At 43.4% G+C, this 20,334-nt stretch overlaps 1 protein-coding gene across 1 annotated transcript in view; it reads left to right on the top strand.

The window, feature by feature from the left end:
• LOC138491423 (G protein-coupled receptor kinase 5-like) overlaps positions 1-20,334 on the top strand; it is a 901,946-nt gene that overhangs the window by 691,967 nt on the left and 189,645 nt on the right. Inside the window, exons 5-7 of the mRNA XM_069617943.1 lie at positions 10,922-11,022; positions 14,097-14,189; positions 15,573-15,636. Of these exons, the coding sequence (XP_069474044.1) occupies positions 10,922-11,022; positions 14,097-14,189; positions 15,573-15,636 (258 nt within the window). The remainder of the gene's footprint in view (positions 1-10,921; positions 11,023-14,096; positions 14,190-15,572; positions 15,637-20,334) is intronic.

Consider the following 20,334-nt stretch of genomic DNA (forward strand, 5'->3'; position numbering starts at 1 on the left):
CACCCGATATCACCCGCAAGTAGCTCTCCACTGTTGGCCCTCCACTGAAAGTAGCTCAAGCCAGCGTAAAGGTTGGAGACCCCTGCACTACACCATTCTTTGATAATCGTTGGCAACTCCTTGATTCTCTTTTCACTAAACATCACCCCATTCACTTAGGTGACTTTAACCATCCCGCTCCAACCACTTCTCAGAAATCTGAACGTCAGTCTTTTCTTAGTGACCACACACTGTTCTTTATACATAACCTACCTACCCACATGGGTGATAACTGTTTGGATCTTTTATTCATCTCTACCTCTCTCTCAGCCACTAATACTGCTGTCACACCATCCATATCTGATGACTCAATTGTTTCCACCACCATCCTTTCCACCCTCTCACTTTTCCTGAACACTTGTTTCACAGTTCAAACTTGCCGGGGGGCTCCCTTCCTCAAGCTTATTGTCCTTCGGGTCTCCCTCAATTGGGCTCGGACCACTTTCGGATGTCGAAGACTTTCAAATGTGTCAAATGTGCGTGGCTGTTTTTACAGACCAACGCAGGACCAGTTCGACCCAAAGTTCACGTTTACTCTCGCTTAATTCACATATGCCGTATGTTCGCTTTATAGCTTCCATTTGTTTGCTTTATAGCTTCGAACAATGTACCTTTCACAGAGACTTTTGAATGGGCTACTTCCTTTCGCTGGGCCACTGCATTACTTAGTATCGCTGATGTCACAGCAGCCTTTTACTTCAAAGTTCATTCACAGGTCCGCCTTTCTTGACGTCTCATCCACACGCGTGCAGCCTTCACTTGTGATATTGTGTTGCTTCTTGATTCGCTTTAACACACACCTGTTTCTCAGGCTGCTTGCCAACTCACTGGCTCTGTGTGCTTCTTTCTTGTTCTGCTATTTCCATTTCACAAGTCTAGTTAGTACCACAAGCTTGGCCTTGCCTCCCCAACTCTGCTTTTCACCCGGGAGGGTCGCTACCTTCCTTGAAACACAATGCAATCTTCACTTGTGGTATCTGACCTTCTCCACGTGTCTTTCGCGGTCTGTCGGAGGCAACAACCTCCAGTAGGGAACCCTTGGGGTTTTTGGCCCTCTGCTCCTGTCCCTCGCCCCATTGCACTGCTTCAGTACGTGTGCCTTCGTCCTGGAAGTTCTGCTCGTACTTGTGTTCCACCTTGCGCAGAGTGTGTCTTTAGTTGTTGCCTTTTATTTGTGGGAGGAGAGCTAACTGGTATCAGGTGTATGCACTTAGTGTAAAGTTCCTGACTTTGCCTGACCCGATTAACGGGACATGTCCAGTACGATGTGAGAGAGTTAGTCTGTCACCCTCTTCCTCGCCCCAGTGTTTGTGTAAAAAAGGGGTTGGGGGAGCTGGGACTTTGGAAAATTCTACAAAATAGGATGGGGTAGATGAACAAAAAAGGAGGGGCCTACCACGTCTCACTATCGGCTGTCTCACCCCCACTCCCTGAAGACTCCTCCCCTAGGTGATCCTCCCACACTGGTCCACTCCCAGGAACTGGATCCAAAAGCGATGGCTGTGTCCTGGCCACCTGGAGGACAACTCCCAGAGGACTAGCGGGTGAGGCACCATTGGTTTCGCACACCTCTCACTTCCCATTGCTTACTTTTACCCCCTTTAGTCTCAGAATCCTCAGTGATTCATACACTCTCTCCGCACATACATGCTTCGGCTGCTGCGCAAATGGAGGCGTACCCACTCGCATGAGGACCTGTAATACTACCTCTATGCCCAGACTCTCCAGTCCACTCTTGATAGAGTGAAAAGGGCATTCTACCTAACCGTCATTGACTCTCACCAACCATCTTCGCTGGCTACAGGACACCCTTAATTCACTCCTCACTCCTCCAAAGACTGTCTTTTCTAGGGGAGGCATGGTATCACAGGTATGACACTGACAAAAATGATACAATTTGTAAAACCTTTTTTAACTACGTGGAGTTTGGAAAAACTCCTAATTTGTCCAATAACTAAGATGGGAGTCGTCTTGTCCATCAAATAATAAAGAAAATTGTCTTAGTCCTGTCTGTCAAATCCAAATGGCCTATGCTAACAAAACCTACTGCCTGCCCTATCTCTTGTACAAAAAAGTGTGCAAAGGAAGTATGTATGTAAAAGAAAAGTTAGTGTTCGACAAAGAATAAATGAGGCTGAATCAGCTCTCCCCCTCACGCTTAGACAGCACGGAATAAGGCAGTCTCTGTAGGCAGGATGATACACTCTGGCTTGGGCTTTAACACTGAAACAGTTCAGAACGTGGATCGAGGCCCATCTAGCCTTCCACGTTAAAGGCTCCTGTTCCAGTCTCCCCCAAATAACAAAACAAAAAGTTCACACTGGTCCCCCTCTGTCGGGCTCAGAACTCTTCAAAAGAAAACAAAAGTTCAACGGTGCTCCCCCTCTGCCGGGCTCAGACCTTTTTTACATTTCAACAACTTTTGCCGGGGCTCCCTTCACCAACCCTTTTACCGCCGGATCTCCTTCTGCCGGGCTCAGTTCGCTTTTCGGATGTTGAAGACTTCCGAATGGGCGGGCTTCTTTTACAGACCACCGCAGGACCACTTCGACTCAGTATTCAATGCTTAGCTTTTCCTCTCCCCTTCTTCAAGGGTTAACTTTGTTCACTTTCGTTTATACAGTTCATGTAATTTTATCATCTCAAACAATGTACCTTTTACAGAGACTTTCGAGTGGGCTACTTCTTTTCGCCTGACCACCATGTTTCTCAGTATGTATCGCTGATACCACAGCTGTTCTCGCTTTAAAGTTCATTCGCAGGTCTGCCTTTCCTTGCCTCTCATCCACATACGTGCAGCCTTCACTTGCAATATTTTGTTGGAAACTTCAATCTTTCGTAGCACACACCGGTCTCTCAGATCACTTGCCAACTCACCGGCTGTTCGTGGTTCTCTCTTGCTTTTTTCATTTCCAATTCACAAGTAAAGGCTGGTACCACAGGCTTGGCCTCGCCTCCCTAACTCTGTCGTTCACCCGGGAGGGTTGCTGGCATCCTTGAAACACAATGCAGTCTTCGATATTGAGATCTGGCCTTCTCTGCGTGTCTTTCGCGGCCTTGTGGAGGCAACTACCTCTCCTAGGGAACTCTTGTGGTTTTCTGCCTGCTGCTCTCGTCCCTTGGTCCATCACTCTGCTCCACTAGATTCGCCATCGCCCCGGAAGTCCTGCTCGTACTCGCGTTCCACCTTGCTCAGAGTGTGTCTCTATGTTCCGCCTTGTATCCGCGTCAGGAGCTAATTGGAATCGGGGCCATGCACTTGAAGTCTAGTGCCTGATGCTGCCTGACCCGATTAGCTGCACATGTCCAGTACGATGTATAAGAGTTAGTCTCAGTTGCCCTCTTCCTTGCCTAGTGTTTGTACAGAAAGGTGGGGGGGTTGGGACACCGGATTCTACAAAATAGGAGGGGTTGGATGTACAAAAAAGGGGGGAATACCACGTCTCACCATCGGATGCCTCACCCCCCACTCCCCGAAGACCCCTCCCCCAAGGTGATCCTCCCGCACTGGTCCACGCCCAGGAACTGGATCCAAAAGCGATGTCCGTGTCCTGGCCACCTGGATGACAAGTCCCAGAGGACTTGCGGGTAAGACACCTTTTGGTTTCTCACACTATAAACTCCACTCTCACAGTTAATGACCTAGCTAAACACTTCTCTGCAAATATTTCATGAATTAGAGACTCCCTCCTGACCTTCCTCACACTCTCTCCTCCTACATTTTACACTCTGCCTACTCTACCACCATCCTCTGCTTCTATCTCCCACTTTAGTCAAACTAATACTGGCAAAGTCCTATGTCTAATGATGAAGGCTAGCCCTTTTATTGTGACCCATCAGACTCTCTTGCTCCTCAGCTAGTCAAGCCTATTTCCCCATTAGTAGCCTCTCACCTCACTGAAATGTTCAACCTTCCCTGCGACTTTGCTTGCTTTTCATCTGTTTTCAAAACAGCCATGGTCATTCCTCTCCTAAAAATCAAGGTGCTGACCCAAACCTACCAGCTAACTTATGCCCTGTGGCTCTCCTTCTGCAACTACTCTAAAGTGCTGGAAAGGGTTGTGTTCAATCATCTTAAACATTTCTTAGACATCCACAACCTTCGAGACCCCCTACAAGAGGTTTCTGCTCCTGGCACTCCACAGAAACTGCTTTTATTGCCTCATCTAAGTACTCCAACCTATACTGTATCCTAATTCTCCTTGACCCATTTTCTCCCTTCGACACGGTCGATCACTTAATACTCTTTTCTTCTTGGGATTCGCAATCGAGCCCTTAACTGGATTGAATCTTGCCTTGCACCTCACCAATTCCCCGTCTCCTAGAGCAACAACACCTCTCAACTCACTCCTCTACCTGTTGGTGTTCCACAAGGCCCTGTCTTTACACTCTACACCTCTGCTCTTGGGGCACTAAGCTCCTCCTCTCGTACCAACTCTTCTCGGATGACACCCACATATTCTCTTTTCCTGAACTCTCCTCTGATCTCTCTATCAACATTTCTAATGGTCTCTCTGCCATTAAATATAGGATGGGTTTGCACACTCTAATGTTAACTCTACCAAAATAGTGAGGCAGGGAGGTGCTTTTCCTCCCTGCCAAAAGCTCTCTCATCTCTTCATCTGCCTATCCAGTTCCCACCAAACATTCTCCCCTACTCTTCTTCAGCTAGAAATCTTGGTATCATCTATGACCTTTCTCACGTCTTCTCTACTTTCATCTCCAAAACTGCAACAGCAGCTCGCCTCAACCTCCCAAATATTAGGAAAATCAGGCACCTCCTTCCTTTCCACACCGCCAAGCACCTCTTAATCACTCTTGTCTTCTCTAGACTGCACAACTGTGCCAGCATCCTTTTTGGTCTCCCCAACTATGCGTTCTGTCCTCCCGACAAGATCAGTAATTTCGCTACCAGGACTCTCTTTGAACTCCCTCACTTCACACCTACTTCAGTGTACTGTCACCAGGCTGGATGGCTGATGGTGCAAAACCGGGCCGATGTACATTTCTTCTCTAGATTCACAAATCTATCCACAGAAAGGAACCACTCTGTCGTCCTCTATCCAACTCTACAAGCTTTCACGTTATTTCTGCTGTGCCTCCTAGATTCCCCTTGTGACTCCTCACCCTCCCTATGCTTCCGCTCTTTCTCTCTTCTTGCTCTACCTGCATGGAATTCTCTTCCCCCGGACATTTGAGAAACCATCCACACAGATTATTTAAAAACCAAACTAAAAGCCTACCTCCTCGCCTCATCTGGCTGCTACCTAACATGTTTCCCTAACATCTAACATGCCTCTGTTCCTCACTTACTTTGCCTACACCCAAGCCCTTCACCCATCATGGTCACACCCCGAGCACAGCAAGACTTACTGCCTACCTGCACTTAAAAATGTCCAATCATGGTTGTCCTTAATCTATGTATGTCCACTTATGTATTAGCCCTGGTGACTGTTCCATTTACTCCCCTCTACAACCTGGTCAGAATGTCCCTCAAACTCACCCCATTGTAAGAAACTCACTGCGTCGTGTCAAATCTGATTTCTTGTCTGTTGTATATTCTTTTGTAATCGAAAGAAAATGTTTCCTCCTTTACATAAATAAAACCAAAAAATGAAAAAATTAATTGAATATTTTACTTGTCGACAGTAGAGTCAGACGAACTCTTAAGAACAGGGAGCAATTCTTTGGACATGGAAACTTAATATGATGAGCAGAATTGTCCCAAGAGATTTCACTTCTTGGGCCGAATCCCTAAACAATATTTCATTTAGTATCTTACCTCTCTTACTGCAATTCCATCTCCATCATTTTGTCTTCGTAGGTACAGGATTGGTAAACCGTTCACAATCTGTTGCTCCAATATCTACTAATGGGGCCTTACATGTATAGGCAATCATATTTAGGGCCGTGCAGGAACCCCGTGTGAACTGCGTTCATAGTCATCATGCAGGAGGATGCATTAATTTGCATAGATTAATAGCTGGTTCTAGTTGACTAACCTGTAAAGAAGTTAGTACTAGTTGAGTCCCAAGACACTCTGTGTACTGGTTGGCAATATAAGTGTGTTTGTGGTAATTTAACATGTTTGTTCACTTCTTAGAGTTAGTTGGACTGTACAATACATAGCAACATTTTGAGATGTGTGGGTCATAGATAGTGATTTCTTGCTGTTGTTTGAGGTACTGTTTCATAATAAAAGTGCTACCTTGTAGCTAAAATCTAATTGATGTAAAGGTTATTTATAAACTTAACTGTTATGCAATGTGTGCCATACATTGTTGGTTCTCCTGGTAGTACTGAGCGTGCAGCTGAATGTCATCAAAGACACATGATAAACCCAGCAGGGATACCATTTGCCTATTTAGCACTGGGCAGCGTCTGTAAGTATGGGCAAACTCATATCTTACCTTTGGCACACATGTTTTTTTCTCTCTCACCCTTCTATGGCTTTGTGTATCCTTCACAGGCTTCTTGTTGCATTAGTGCTCTGCCATTTTAACTTCCGTATAATTGATTTCGTGCTTGCACCTTTTGGTGGTCATAGACCTCTGAAATATGGGGACTTGGAGGGACAGTAAGGCTGCTTCTGAACATTATTTTAGTGCCCACCTGTTTGAACTCTGTGCTTGACTTAAGCATAGGTATGCATTTAACAGTGTAAAACAATGCATCATTTTTAACCTTTACTTTTCGGGAGGGAAAACAATCATTTTTGTATCATTTAAAAAATGCATTTCATGTGTATTTGAACATGAAAATGATTGCTTAGCAAAGTGTGTGTGTTTAGAAAGAACTCCAGTGGTAATGGGGAGTGGCACCAATAAAACCAATGAGGTTCTGGCTATTTAACATATTAAGGAGCATTTTGGTAACATAAGAATGACGACAGAGCTTTATATTTATCATATATGTGTCCATGAGAGTTGTATGACTCGATCACTAAATACCTAATGCACCCTGGGTTTTGTATATCATTTTTTTTATATATAAACAAGTCACCCTTACAATAACGCTTTTGTGAATATCAAGCATATATTCAAGTTTGGCCAAGAAAGTCTTTAGCTGTCAGAGTGCACTGACTGCTAACAGCTTGAAATCGCTGACGCAGCCAGACTCTGAGCAACAAAAATAACTTTAATTTAACATATGACAACAATATGTCTCTGCTGGTGTTGCAATTTAATTATTGCCCCATTATCACAATGCACCTGGTGACCTGCTGTGATTTGTGAGAACATGGAAATATGGAAGTATGCATCTTTCAGGGCTAGAGCTGCTATGTAATAGGCATTTTTTGAGTTATTAAATCACGTCTTGTTACATTTTCATCTTGAACTTCTGCATATTGACACACTCCTCTTTGTTATGTTATCTTAATACAAATTTATTGACGCAAATGTACGCCAATAAAGGCATCATGACTCTAGCAAAAACCAAAAGGGGAGAACGGCAGTAGATCCAGAAGAGAGATTTATTTTGGGGACGAGGAAGTAGATGTAGTGAATTCCTGTTTTTCTCTTTCATCTTACCTCTGACACATTGAAGGGATTCTATGAATTGCCCTCTAACCACCCAACACTAGCACTCTCAACTGTCACGCTTATACACATGCAGCAAAACAAAAGAGGTGATTGTTGGAAGGTTTTGAATAAATCTTAACCTCCGGTATTGTTCTTGTCAACCCTCCAGACTATCGTTCTTCACCTGCCAAGCCATTACAAAAGGGGAAAGATCATATGCAAATCAGGCTTGGTCACACCTCCAAAGGGGTAGTCCAGCCCGAACTGGTAGGTCGCATCCCTTCTGCACGAGACCACAAGCATCCCCAGACATGTTTCAGCCTTGTTTGGCGTTATCAGTGAGGAGTAGCTTGGGTCTCTAGGCCCAGCAGGCATGGGACCCACGTCTGGGCATACCTGTTCCACTCGGGGTGACAATAGTAAAACAAAAGAGGTGATGTTTGGAAGGTTTTGAATAAATCTTAACCTCTGGTATTGTTCTGGTCAACCCTCCAGACTATCGTTCTTCACCTGCCAAGCCATTACAAAAGGGGAAAGATCATATGCAAATCAGGCTTGGTCACACCTCCAAAGGGGTAGTCCAGCCCGAACTGGTAGGTCGCATCCCTTCTGCACGAGACCACAAGCATCCCCAGACATGTTTCAGCCTTGTTTGGCGTTATCAGTGAGGAGTAGCTTGGGTCTCTAGGCCCAGCAGGCATGGGACCCACGTCTGGGCATACCTGTTCCACTCGGGGTGACAATAGTAAAACAAAAGAGGTGATGTTTGGAAGGTTTTGAATAAATCTTAACCTCTGGCAGAACAATAGTCTGGAGGGTTGCCCAGATCAATGCCAGTGGTTAAGATTCATTCTAAAACCTCCACCCATCACCTCTTGTGTTTTGCTAAAGTCACCTCGAGTGGGACACGTATGCCCAGACGTAGGTTCTGTGCCTGCTGGTCCTAGAGACCCAAGCTACTCCTCACTGATGAGGCCCAACAAGGCTGATGTTTGGGGATACTTGTGGTCTTGTGCAGAAGGGATGTGACTTAGCAGTTCAGGCTGGACTGCCCCTTTTGGGGTGGGAACAAGCCTGATTTGTATATGGTCTTTCCCCTTCTGTAATGGCTTGGCAGGTGAAGAACAATGGTCTGGAGGGTTGCCCAGAGCAATGCCAATGGTCGAGTCATTCTAAACCTTCCAGCCATCACCTCTTGTGTTTTGCTACGCTTACACACACATACCATATGCCGGCCAACTATGCAACATGCACTGGAATATTTGGACGCAATAATATGCCTTCAACACAAAACACCTGCAAACTCCCCTGCACACAATAACCAGATAATTCTGAACTGCATGGGCCAACACAGCAACAAAGCTATCTAACATTGTCCTTCTTTATTCTTCTGCTCTTCGGACTAAACAAACACACCCACCTCTTTTTTAGATTTGCCATAGAACGGTAAGGCCATGAAAATGGCAGAAGTATGCGGTATAAATTGCACTTACAGCATTATAATATTCATCTGATGCATGTTAATTTGATGCCTCTTCTGCATACTGACCCTCGATGAACAGATGGCACATGAAAAGTCTGGCCATACAGATCATTTGGACAAGGGGAAAGTTCTGCCCCGTATGGAGGCATACAACTACAAGCATGTTTGAATATTATGCTTTAAGTGCTAGGGCTCTAAAGATCTGTGTTTACTATGTAACACTGTCTGAAAAGGCAGTGTATGGATAACTCGGAAATCTTGACATCGAAACTAAAATAATACAGAAAACTATCAGATCACTCTATTCAGGAGCATTGGTTTTAAATGTGTAAGATAATGATTAACCTAACATATGGTGTATTCAAGAAAAGGATTATTTAATAATAAATATCCTGAACCATTTTTTCAATGTTCATTTGTGAGCAACAATATTCATTAATCTTATACATAGAATTGTTATACAAGCCGTTGGGATCAATTTGATGTGTAAAGGAAAGAGTGTGTGCAGTTCCTAAACATAGAAGTGCCCAGAAATGTTGTCAAAGTTAAAAGAAAACTCTTGTGCACCGTTTAAAATACGTATTTGTTATTTGTACTGGTTAATAAAGTTCCTACTACATCAAACTGCCACATGCACGCTTCAACCCTTAACCATTATTATTGGGTCTTCTTCAGGACTTTTATCTCCCCTGATATTCTGGGTAGTTAGTAATTTATGTGAACCGTTCTTTGACTAAAATAGTTGCTCAATATAAAAAAGGTTGCTGTGATTTGTATCAACAATAATTTATTTTTTTCTTCAAAAAGTGCAATCGCTGGATATTCTCAATTTGAATTGTCTCCTTTGATAGAATGAATATATTCTTATTTTCATTCATTTCCACTTCCCACCTAATCCTGAGTGTTGTGTTTCTCCGCGTTGCTGGTTATTGATTGCGATTGAGTTCGTTCAGTCTACAATGAGCAAATTAGTTTTTGTTAAAACCTGCTTAAATTAAATATTAGCACCCTGGAAGAGGGAGCTGACCAATCAGGATTCTCTGACCGCACGCTGTATTTTATGGTACAAGCCCGCAATCTGAGCAGCCGAGGGGGAAGGAAAAAAGAAATGATTTTTTATACAAATCACGGCAACCTTTTTTTATATTGAACAACTATTTGACCCATAGAACGGTTTGAATAAATTAGTAGACTAACTACCAAGAATATCAGGAGGGATAAAAGTCCTGAATGGTTAAGGATTGAAACATGAATGTTGATGTTTGATGTAGAAAGAAGTTTATCAACCAGTACAAATAGCATTAATTTGTATTTTAACAGTTGTGTAAGTTTTTTTAAATGTTGATGACATTTCTGGGCTCTTAGGAATTCTTTGTTCAGGCACTGCACTCCACCTTTTCTTTACACATCCAATGTACCCCCTGGTTTTGTGTAATAATTCTATCTATACGATTAATATATATTGTTGCTCACAAATAGATCAGGATGATATTTACTATTAAAGAATCCTTTTCTTGAATACACCATATGTTTAGTTGATTTAACAAGAGATGGAAAGGTGTATTCTGAAACCCAGCTTCTCTCATTTTTTATATGGATAAAATGATGAGCCTATGTTCAACAGCCCCATGCAGTGGTCCTTCATGCTCGCCCACCAGTGTCCCAAATCTGGCGCATGCTCTGAGCTGTTGAGTCATAGGCTCAGATTGCTCATTGCAGTTTGTATGATTGAATTTATGATGTGAAACTGGTCTCTTGGACTGGATGGCCTATCTGTTGTGAGATGCTTATACATAGCTGAACAGGTACATTCTTATGCTGTACTTTGTCCTCTGGTGCTATGTTTGATGCTGACATGTCTTTGTGCTTGTAACAGTCCCTAAAATTTGTGCCAGAAATCAGTGAGGCCAACAGAAAGCAGTGCGCTGAAAACCTGGAGAAGAGCCCATGCCGGGAGATATTCAGTTACTGCCTTGGGTAAGCTGCTCATGTGTCCCAGATAGACAATGGTTATTTGGATGCAGCTCATCACTGCCACCATCTTGTTTGCATTTGATTACTTCCATACTTTATGTTGTAAAGACAGAACTGTGAAATTGTTGTTTGACATGGAAAGGTTGGACTTTGCTTTGTTCGAATGGAATATTGACGTTAATAGAAATTCTTGCACATATATTTGGAAGTTAACTTGAATCATGTGTGGTTTTATTTTCTGCAATTGGAGCCGCTTAAGAATCTAAATTAAACGACAATTTCAAATATTTAAATGTTTCTAAACCCATTAGGATAACTAAAAGCTAAATATTATTTACTTTAAAAATAATGTTTTACTTTTCTGCCAACACATGTACCAATATGAAACTTTCTACTGTGAGGAGTCAGGAATGACACTCAGACACAAGTGCGCTATGATTTTCTATTGAAAATAAAAGGGCTTGGGAAAATGCCTCTCTGACCCTGCCTAAACCAAAAAGTAAGGATCTGTCTGTGTCAGAATGGTCAAAAGAAAATTGTCCTGTGTCCAAAGTTCTTTTTTGACCATCACACTACAAACTCAATTCTAAGCTGAATATGGTAATGTATTTAGCCTTGGTGGGTTAGAAAGTGTTCAAAAGGGTAGAATAAATAGCTACAACACAAAAGTTCTTCAAGGGTGAAAGATCCTTGCTCCAGAGGGTAACTCCCTTCCCTTGGATTCCTAGTTTCTTTCTGATATTTTCAAAGTAACAGTACCTTGTGTCTTTCTTGCCCAGCAATGACACTGACACACAAAAATGTCTGGTTTCGTACTTTTGTCTCTTTCAGGATACCTATACTCTCCTGGCAGGGATTCCCTCCTTCTCTCCTTGTCAACACAATCCTTTTCCCGTACAGATATTCCTTCTCGGACCCCTTAACATTTATACATTTATTGCAACTGCCTGGTATACTCACCTGCCAGGGCTTCCTGTAATCACATGCTTGTAATGACCTGGTATACTCTCCTGCCAGGAGTTCTTGTATTCACACAGACTCTCTGCCCTTTGCCAGACTTGCACATTTGCTTTATTTGATAATGTATCTTCCTGATATATTATCCTGACCGGCTTTCCCATAAACATGCACTGAATACATCCGTATTCTTGTAGGATTTTCACTCGCATTTAATTTCCCCTTTTAACAATAAACTCTCTCGCTCTTTCTCTCATGGTTTCTTTCTTTATCATTGTTTGCGTGGCTTCCGTAGTCTCTGGGTGGACTCACTGGTTCTTGTTGGTGTTCCTGGTTTCTCCCCCGGTGAGCCGGTGATGGCCTTTCAGTTGCATCCTTCTCACAACCACTTCCTCTTGGTTTTTCCATCTCTCAAAGCTTTTGCTGCGCTTCTCTTTGTTCAAGGCTACAGTGAGTCAGACGCTGCTTTCTGACATCTGCGAATGCCCCAGAGTCTTATCGTCAGCTCCTGGCATTTCCGCAGTGTGTCCTCTTTCGTGTTTCTCAGCCTTTCTGTCGGTTGATCCTCACAGTTTGGCGTAGCTCTCTCGCGCCAGCAGCAGACTTCGACTCTCCGCTTCTGCTCTTTTAATTTCCTGGTGACAATTGTGCTTGTGTACCAACTAGAGCGCTCCTTGGGTTTGTCCCCTTCTCCGCTCTGCACTGCTTGGTTCCTCTTTCTTATCCCAGTATTTTGATAATTCTGGGAAAGTAAGTCCATTCTTGACATTGTGCACAATGAACTTGGATAAACATTGTTAATGGTTTTCAATGGCAAGTCAGTCCTGGATGATTGGTAGGTCGAACTGGAGAAGTTGTTTTCATAGGTTCCACAAGGCAGATAAGAGGTTTAAGGTTGGCCTATGGGTCTTGGAAAAAGGTTTTTACTATCCATTTTAGGAAGAAGAGGAGATATAACAACGGGCCATGAGGGTATTAGGTAATTCTCAAGGGAAATGGGGATACCATGTCTCATCCGATGAAGCCACGTCATCTCCCCAGAGGTTGTCTCCCCAATGTGGGGATCCTCCCGCATATAGCTGCCCCCAGGGTCAGGATCAGGTAGCGGCTGGCCCCCGGCCACATGGGAAGAGGTCACCGCCGGGGAAACATTGATGACTCCATCAGCTTCATCACTCTACTTTGTGCACTTGCCTATTAAATAATGGAACAAGTAATTTGGTAACTTAATAAATTGAAAGGCAATTTCTCCTCAGTTTTGCAAATACATTTTTCAGTAGCTTCCACGCCGCAGTTTTCCTTGCCTTTTTTCAAGACCATACATGTAGATGGTTTTTATTAGGCCACTGCACATGGTCTAATTACATAACCTTTATTACTTTGTCACAGTCTCTGCACCCAGCCTGTTGTCTAACTGCCTTTTTATTTACATTTCCTATTTGGTCCAACTACTAGAGATGTCTCTTTGTGTTGCTCTGGAATAGGTTAGAGGCACTGGCAATTTTGCAGTCACCCCCTTGGACTTCTGTCAATATGACAGACATCAGTGGCAGTGGTGCATGGTACCTTAGTGTGGAGATCTGCAGAGAAATAAGCCACAATTAGACAGTGAGATTGGTGTAATTCCGGCTTCATACGTGCAGTGAATGTGCCAAATGCCATGATGGGGGCAAGGAAAAATGTCCCGCAGTGTCACCTCCTGTGAGTCAGCTAATGTATGTGTTTAAATATTTTAAGCTTGTACACTAGTGTATTGTGGCTCATGTGGCTCTTACGATCCATTCATTTTCCTCTAGTGAGCTGGATGACCGATAACGCCTTGTTTAGTGAGTAGATTGGCAGAGATACACCAGCCTCTTTGACTGTCTAACTGGGGATGTGTATCGAGTGGTTCCCGCTTTCAGATCCCATACCTTGGCCACACCTAATTCCTTCCACGCCAGTCCATAGCCTTAACACTGTGCAGACTCCTCTTATCTGGTCGGACAACTTTAATTTGCTACCATGTAATAATTTGTTAATTGGAGTAATAAAACATATAATCCGTATAGATGAAGATGCTTCAGAACAAAATGTTGAAGTTCTTTACACTCGTTTGCTTTGTTCTTCCTTTTCTGCAGACCTCTGCACGAGTACCTGAAGGGAGTCCCCTTCTCCAACTATCAGGACAGCATGTATTTCGACCGCTTCATCCAGTGGAAGTCATTAGAGAGGTGAGAAGATGTCCAGTGCGGAGTATACCGAGGGTTGGAGGCTACTTCGGTTGGGTTGGTATCAGAATTTGGGTGGGGAGTTATGAGTCTTTAATTGTAACTACTATGTTTTATTTGTTCTCTCTTTTGTGCACGCTCTCTCTCGCTACCCCTCTCACCTTACCCCTCCTTCTGACCACTCCCAGTTTTGTTCTTTTCCCCCTTCAAAACGTCTCCCTTTTTTCATTTTTTGCACTCAACTTACTTTCTTATCCTTTCCTCCTTCTCTTCTAGTGTTGCTTCCTCAACATTCCCCTCTCTGCCCCTCCCGCTTTTCCGCCTCTCTTTTCACCCTCATTCTCTTCCCTACCTATCTCTCATTCCCTTACTTGCCTACTCAACCCCCAACTTCACCCATGCCCGAGGATTCTGTTGTCCAAATCAGCATTGTGAAAAGTAGAGGCAGCAGCAGGTCAGCCTGGTCCCCCAGGAACAATCTGTGCTAAGTAATAAGAGCCTTTCAGTGCCATTCCATACCCAGACACAACAATCCAGAATTAGTATCAGAGATCAGCGTGACTAGATTTTAGAAGAAGAATCCAGACTTGGTAACAGTTGATAGCCTTTTTTCCTCCTAGATGTAACAATCCATGTCCAGTCCAAAGCAATCTACTGATCAGTGTTATCTTGTGCCAAATGCAGCAACCCACTTCCCTTAATTGCACATCAGTCTTAGCCGGCCCCAAACATAATGAACCATGACTCGAAAACCAGCGACAGATGGTTTTCATCCCGCTGTAGATAATTACAATTCCAAATCAGGAACAGCAGATAGTCCTCACCCATTCTTGTATGAACAAACTTCACAGTATAGCCCCAGGCCTGTGATGTGCGCCCAATTTATTAGTACACCGTGTACTCATCAAACCAATTGCGACCCAAGTAAATTGAACATCATCTATGTATGTTTAGATTCAAGGGATTTATGCAATACAAATTGATTTTTGTTCCTTGTGGGGTGTGATTAGGTGGCTGATACAATGTTAATAAAAAGACTAGATGGTTATTTTTTTGGAGGGGTCAGAGAGATTAATTTAGTTTGTGCCATTACCAGATTGGACTTCGATTGAATTCTGGTCAATGTATAGGTGGCATCTTGACTGAATAATTTCTTTAGGAATGGGTTCAAGTAATTGCTATGCTTTCATTACAGAATAGGTTCAGGTAATTGCTATGCTTGTATTAGCTGAATGAGCTTCTTATTGCTGGCCACATAAACACAGAGCTCCGTGAGGGGTATGCATAAGTGCCAGGGGGTCACTGACTAATCTAATGATAAGTTGAATATATGGTACACAATGCGCAGTCCAAATTCTGCTAACACGTTACTATTTTATCTTTCAGACAAGCTGTCACAAAAGACACATTTAGGCAGTACAGAGTGCTGGGCAAGGGTGGATTTGGAGAGGTAAGAATGTATCTTGCTGCCATGAACTCATTCTCATCCACACCGCAGCATCAGTCTTTGGGCAGGTTATATTATCGATTCATGTTTCTTATTGTACGGTTGACTTTACTTCTTCAGTGTAGTAACTGGTAAATGCTTCAGTTGTACTGGTTACTTTTATTGCAAAATGTTTCAGGGCCACCCACCCCAAGGCCTTTTCTCCAGGGAAACCCTGGGCTGGGAAATGGTGCATGGCCCTAGATAAATGGGATGCTATGTTTTGGGTTGGTGAAGGTGCATAGCTTGGAAATGACCCCGATTGCGGCTGTCTTAGCAAACACCCTTCCAGTTCTAATATGGCCAATACTGGATTTTGAAGTGGGATGGATATTGCTGTCTCCTTAATATGTGCGTTTTGTCTAAAGATTTCCCTATGGCATGGTGTCCAAGAACAGTGCAAGGATTTCTCAGCTTTGCACCTGGGCAACTTCTTGCATTTAGTGTGTTGGGTTGAGCTGCCGTCATTTAATCATAAGGACCTGTTCAGCCTGCTATCCTCCAGAAATCCACTGCAGAGCAGGCCACCTCTTTATGATTGTCTGACTTAATGGAACAACCATGGTGGTTATAATGTCCGTAAGATAACCCTGGCAAAAGCAATGAAATCCATGTAACTAAGAAATCACAGAGGAGCAATAATGATGGGAGGAGAAAAGGTTACTGCTGACTGTCACACTGGACAGGGGCGTTGGTTATTTTTGCATCATGAATCGGTTTTTGGTTCGTTCACCTGCTGCTCATAAATCACATCTGGTGGTTGGTTTTAGGAGTTTGGAAAAGTGGTTGACATTGCCATATAAGTAACGGGTCCATGGACCTTGCACAATATTCACATATTCACATGTGTACACTTTTTATTCCTGCCATTACCTTTGGTCATTGAAGAATACATTGGAGGACTTTAAGGGAGAGGTCTACAGAACACACAGATACCACCTCATCGGTAGCCAGTTTAGCTGGACTGCGAAAGAAAGGGAGCACAGGTTTTTTGATGGCACAGGTGTTTGTAAAGTATATTTTAGACTGTTCCAGCAATACACTCCCCTGCGCAAGGAGAGTCCAACTACATGGGTTTTTAAGTATACCACGTGAATCTAAAATAGTTTCTCACTGCAAAATGGAAACATGACATGCCTGTAATGGTATTTCTACTGCTTGTTCAGTCACATTCAGAGGTTTTTGTGCTGTATCAGCACCGTAGTAATTTTGCTGTGTCCCAGGATTTTTCCGGGAAGTGGCGTATTGTGGCCCCATCCGGAGTAACCAGATGTTGAGCCATGGAGGAAAAGGAAAAATGTTAGGAGGGAGAAAGCCTGGACTAAGTATTTGCAACAGAACAAACTAACAGTGGGAGTGTTGAGGGAGATGATATGAGATTATAAAAGTAGTGGTGCGTGTGCAGTCATTGGCAGTGCACCAGACAGAATGCTGATCAGAAAGTGGGAAATTAGAACAACTTTTGCATTTTTCCAGTGTCAGCAGCAGTTTCTAGTACTTGAACATAGTACAGAATTAGTCAGAGCTGGGGCGTGTGTGTGATGACCACAGGATGAGCTTGGGTTAGTCCTTGAAGTGGGTAGGCTTGATTGCCAGTTACCACCTGTCGGTATGCCCTGCCATTGGCCAAAGGAATTGATGAGCCACTGCCAAGCTAACCGTTAAATGAGCCATAGCCAAAAGATGGGTATTAGCCTATTTGATCTAAAACATTTGACCTAATTACCAAATTGACCTTTTTTCTGCATCTGGTCCAAATTGACCTTTTTTGATATAGGTAAAATAGGCCAATACCACTTACCTACTTACCTGAACATGAGGTGCGGGGGTTGCGGGGTTGTCCCCCGCTCCTCATGTTCATGCAAGTAAGTCAACAGGGGATTGTGGGAGTGTCCCCCCACATACTTAACAATGGAGGCGGGGGACACAAAAAGGAATAATAATTTATGTGTGTAATATAATTGCACCTATTTATGTTTGTGTTTGAAATTGTTTGCAGGAAAACTTTTTTTTTTTACTGCATACAATTTCAAACCCATAAACATAAATAGTTGCAATTATATTACACGCATAAAATACACATATGTTCTAATCGGGTATGCATGCAAATATTTTTGGGTCAAATTGCTGGGGGCAATTTGCACACGGTCAAGCATACCCAAACCAAAAGGTGGCTGTGTAAAGGAGAATCTGACGCACACTAAGGAAAACAGTAGTATGGAAGAGATGGTGAGCGGTGTCTAGTCAAAGGATCGAATATAAAGGGTCAACAGGTCAAAGGATAGACAGGTCAAAGGATCGAATTTTATTTTTTGTTTTTCACATTTTTTTGGGTGAAAATAGTGGTTTTTAGCAAAAAAAGGGGGGGTCGGGGGAAACCACCCCAACATAAAAAAAAATTCGATCCTTTGACCTGTCGACCCTTTGGTGTCGATCCTTTGACCTCTCGACCCTTTTACTGTCGGTCCTTTGACCTAGAACCATGGTGAGCCCTGGCCCTTCAAGGGCCATATGAGAATGACCTTGCAGTCAGGGTAGATGAACTAAATAGCATTGTGTGTGTAGTGATGTGAGGGTTTTGGGTGAAGTCAGCTATGAGAAAGCTAAATGTCCTTTAACTGCTCATCTATGAGAAGGGCAACCCTTTCTGCCAAAGCAATGTAAGAACCATAATGGAATTTCTGTGGAAAGCTGCCTTTGCGAATCACAGTTTATACCAAGACAGAGGACAGAGGGAAGCTGGGAACAAACAGTGAATTTCTATGCAGGTTAGGCCTGCAAGCGGACAGTGTCCCCTTCATGAAAATTACTCTGAAGAGCTGCTAGAGATGCAAAATGCCTGCCCGGGTAACAGGAAGGCAACATGTAAACATTGCCTTTTCAGCTAGCTCTGATGTACTGTTATCTCTTGAGTGTCTTTGCTTATATTCAGATTGTCAAATATACTTCGTCTCATTCCCTAGATTTTGTTCTGATGCGTGGACCTGACAGACGCAATATATGATTATGCTATTTTTCAAAGTGTTCTGCTTTGAAAATTGTGTCCCCAAGATGTTCATTTTGTTTTGCACCTCCCGTACATAAAAATGACCTAACAGACGGCTGCAAAAAGTGTCAGCTATGGCGACAATACACTCTTGTACCCCACATGAATATATGAGTGCCCCTCCGGCAGGGGAGAGCAAGCAGAAACCAAAGCAAATAGAGGCTAAAAAAACTCCCACAATAGCGTTGAAGGTGGCAAGGGAGACATTGTGAGAAACTTGCAAGGTGGCATGGCACAGGAAGAGGTACTGGTGAGATGGAAAATTGAGGTAAAACAATCTACCGCCTAGCACTAAGAAATAGAAGAAAAGCATAAGATGCAAAGCACTACAGTTTCAAAAACTCAAACCCAAACAGCACCACCAACAACATAACAGGAGAAGCACGAAGTAGGTTTCAGCGGTCTGAAGGAAATGAATAAGCAAAGCACACTATCACATAGCACCATAAGAAACACCAAAGCGACACTGAGCAAGCATCAAATTCAGAAGTCATATGTAAAAGAAAGCGAAACAGGTATTTCACATGCAAATCATAGTGCGCCTCAGCCTTCATGAAACAATCTGTAGGAAACAGTAATGCAGACATGGTGTTCTGGAAATGTGTGTGTACTAAGTCAGAAGCCAGTATAAATAAAGTAAAAAGAAAAATGATCTAGGCCTACCAGATGGTGATGCAGGTCTTCCACTTGTCGGTGCGACATCTCCAAGGCTACAATGATTTGAAGATAGAAAGTAGTAGTGCAGGGCTTCAGGGGTGCCCATGCTGACCTAGATCTCCTTAGCACCCCAGGATGGGCATGAAGTAAAACCCATCTTACTATTGGATGTAGCCCTCACCCCATTTCTTCCTCCAAAGCTTCCAGACTGGCCTCGTTCCCAGACCCCAACTCATAACCTATAGGGCAGATCCACCTGCTTATCCAGCTTCTCTCTAATACCTCCACTGTCCATAAAGCAGAGACAGCAGTGTGCAATAATACAAATCCAACCTGCAAATGTCTTGCCTGTCCCACATATGTTACCCTCTCATAAACTGCTGGGCATACAGCTGACCATTAATCGTTCGTTCAACTTCAACCTATTCACATAATACCATTCACTTTGTCACCACTGGAGTTCTTTGGACTACTTCTACAATATCCTCACAGAACTCTTCTTACCTGAAATCATCTCCTGATTCAGGCAACATCAATTTATAGATGGACGGCATCACCATCTATGCAACCAAGGAGTATATTAGCATTTCTGACCGTGTAATCCATGAGATCTTATCCAGGGGTCTCCCACACAAATATGGTCCCTGTCTGGGCCACCACCCTTCCAACTGGCATCATAACCTCAGATATTATTGTCTTTCCTGTCATCTCGCCTGGCCATTACCTGCTTAGCCCATCATTCGCCACAACTCTAACTCCTCCCGGCCTCAATCAGAAATCCTAACCAACTGCTAACAAAAAGAGGGCCTTATCCAAGTTCAAACAACTCCTTTCTGATTCCCTCTTGTCTGCTCCCGTTACCCCACATCTGCTGAGGATAGACAGAACTTTTTCTTCCATACCTTCTCCCAGATCATTGCCTCTTGCATCACCAAGCCCTGGAAAGCCTGGTCCAGACC

This window comes from Ambystoma mexicanum, chromosome 10 (assembly GCF_040938575.1).
Source record: "Ambystoma mexicanum isolate Mex_15411 chromosome 10, UKY_AmexF1_1, whole genome shotgun sequence".
Classification (NCBI taxonomy): Eukaryota; Metazoa; Chordata; class Amphibia; order Caudata; family Ambystomatidae; genus Ambystoma; species Ambystoma mexicanum.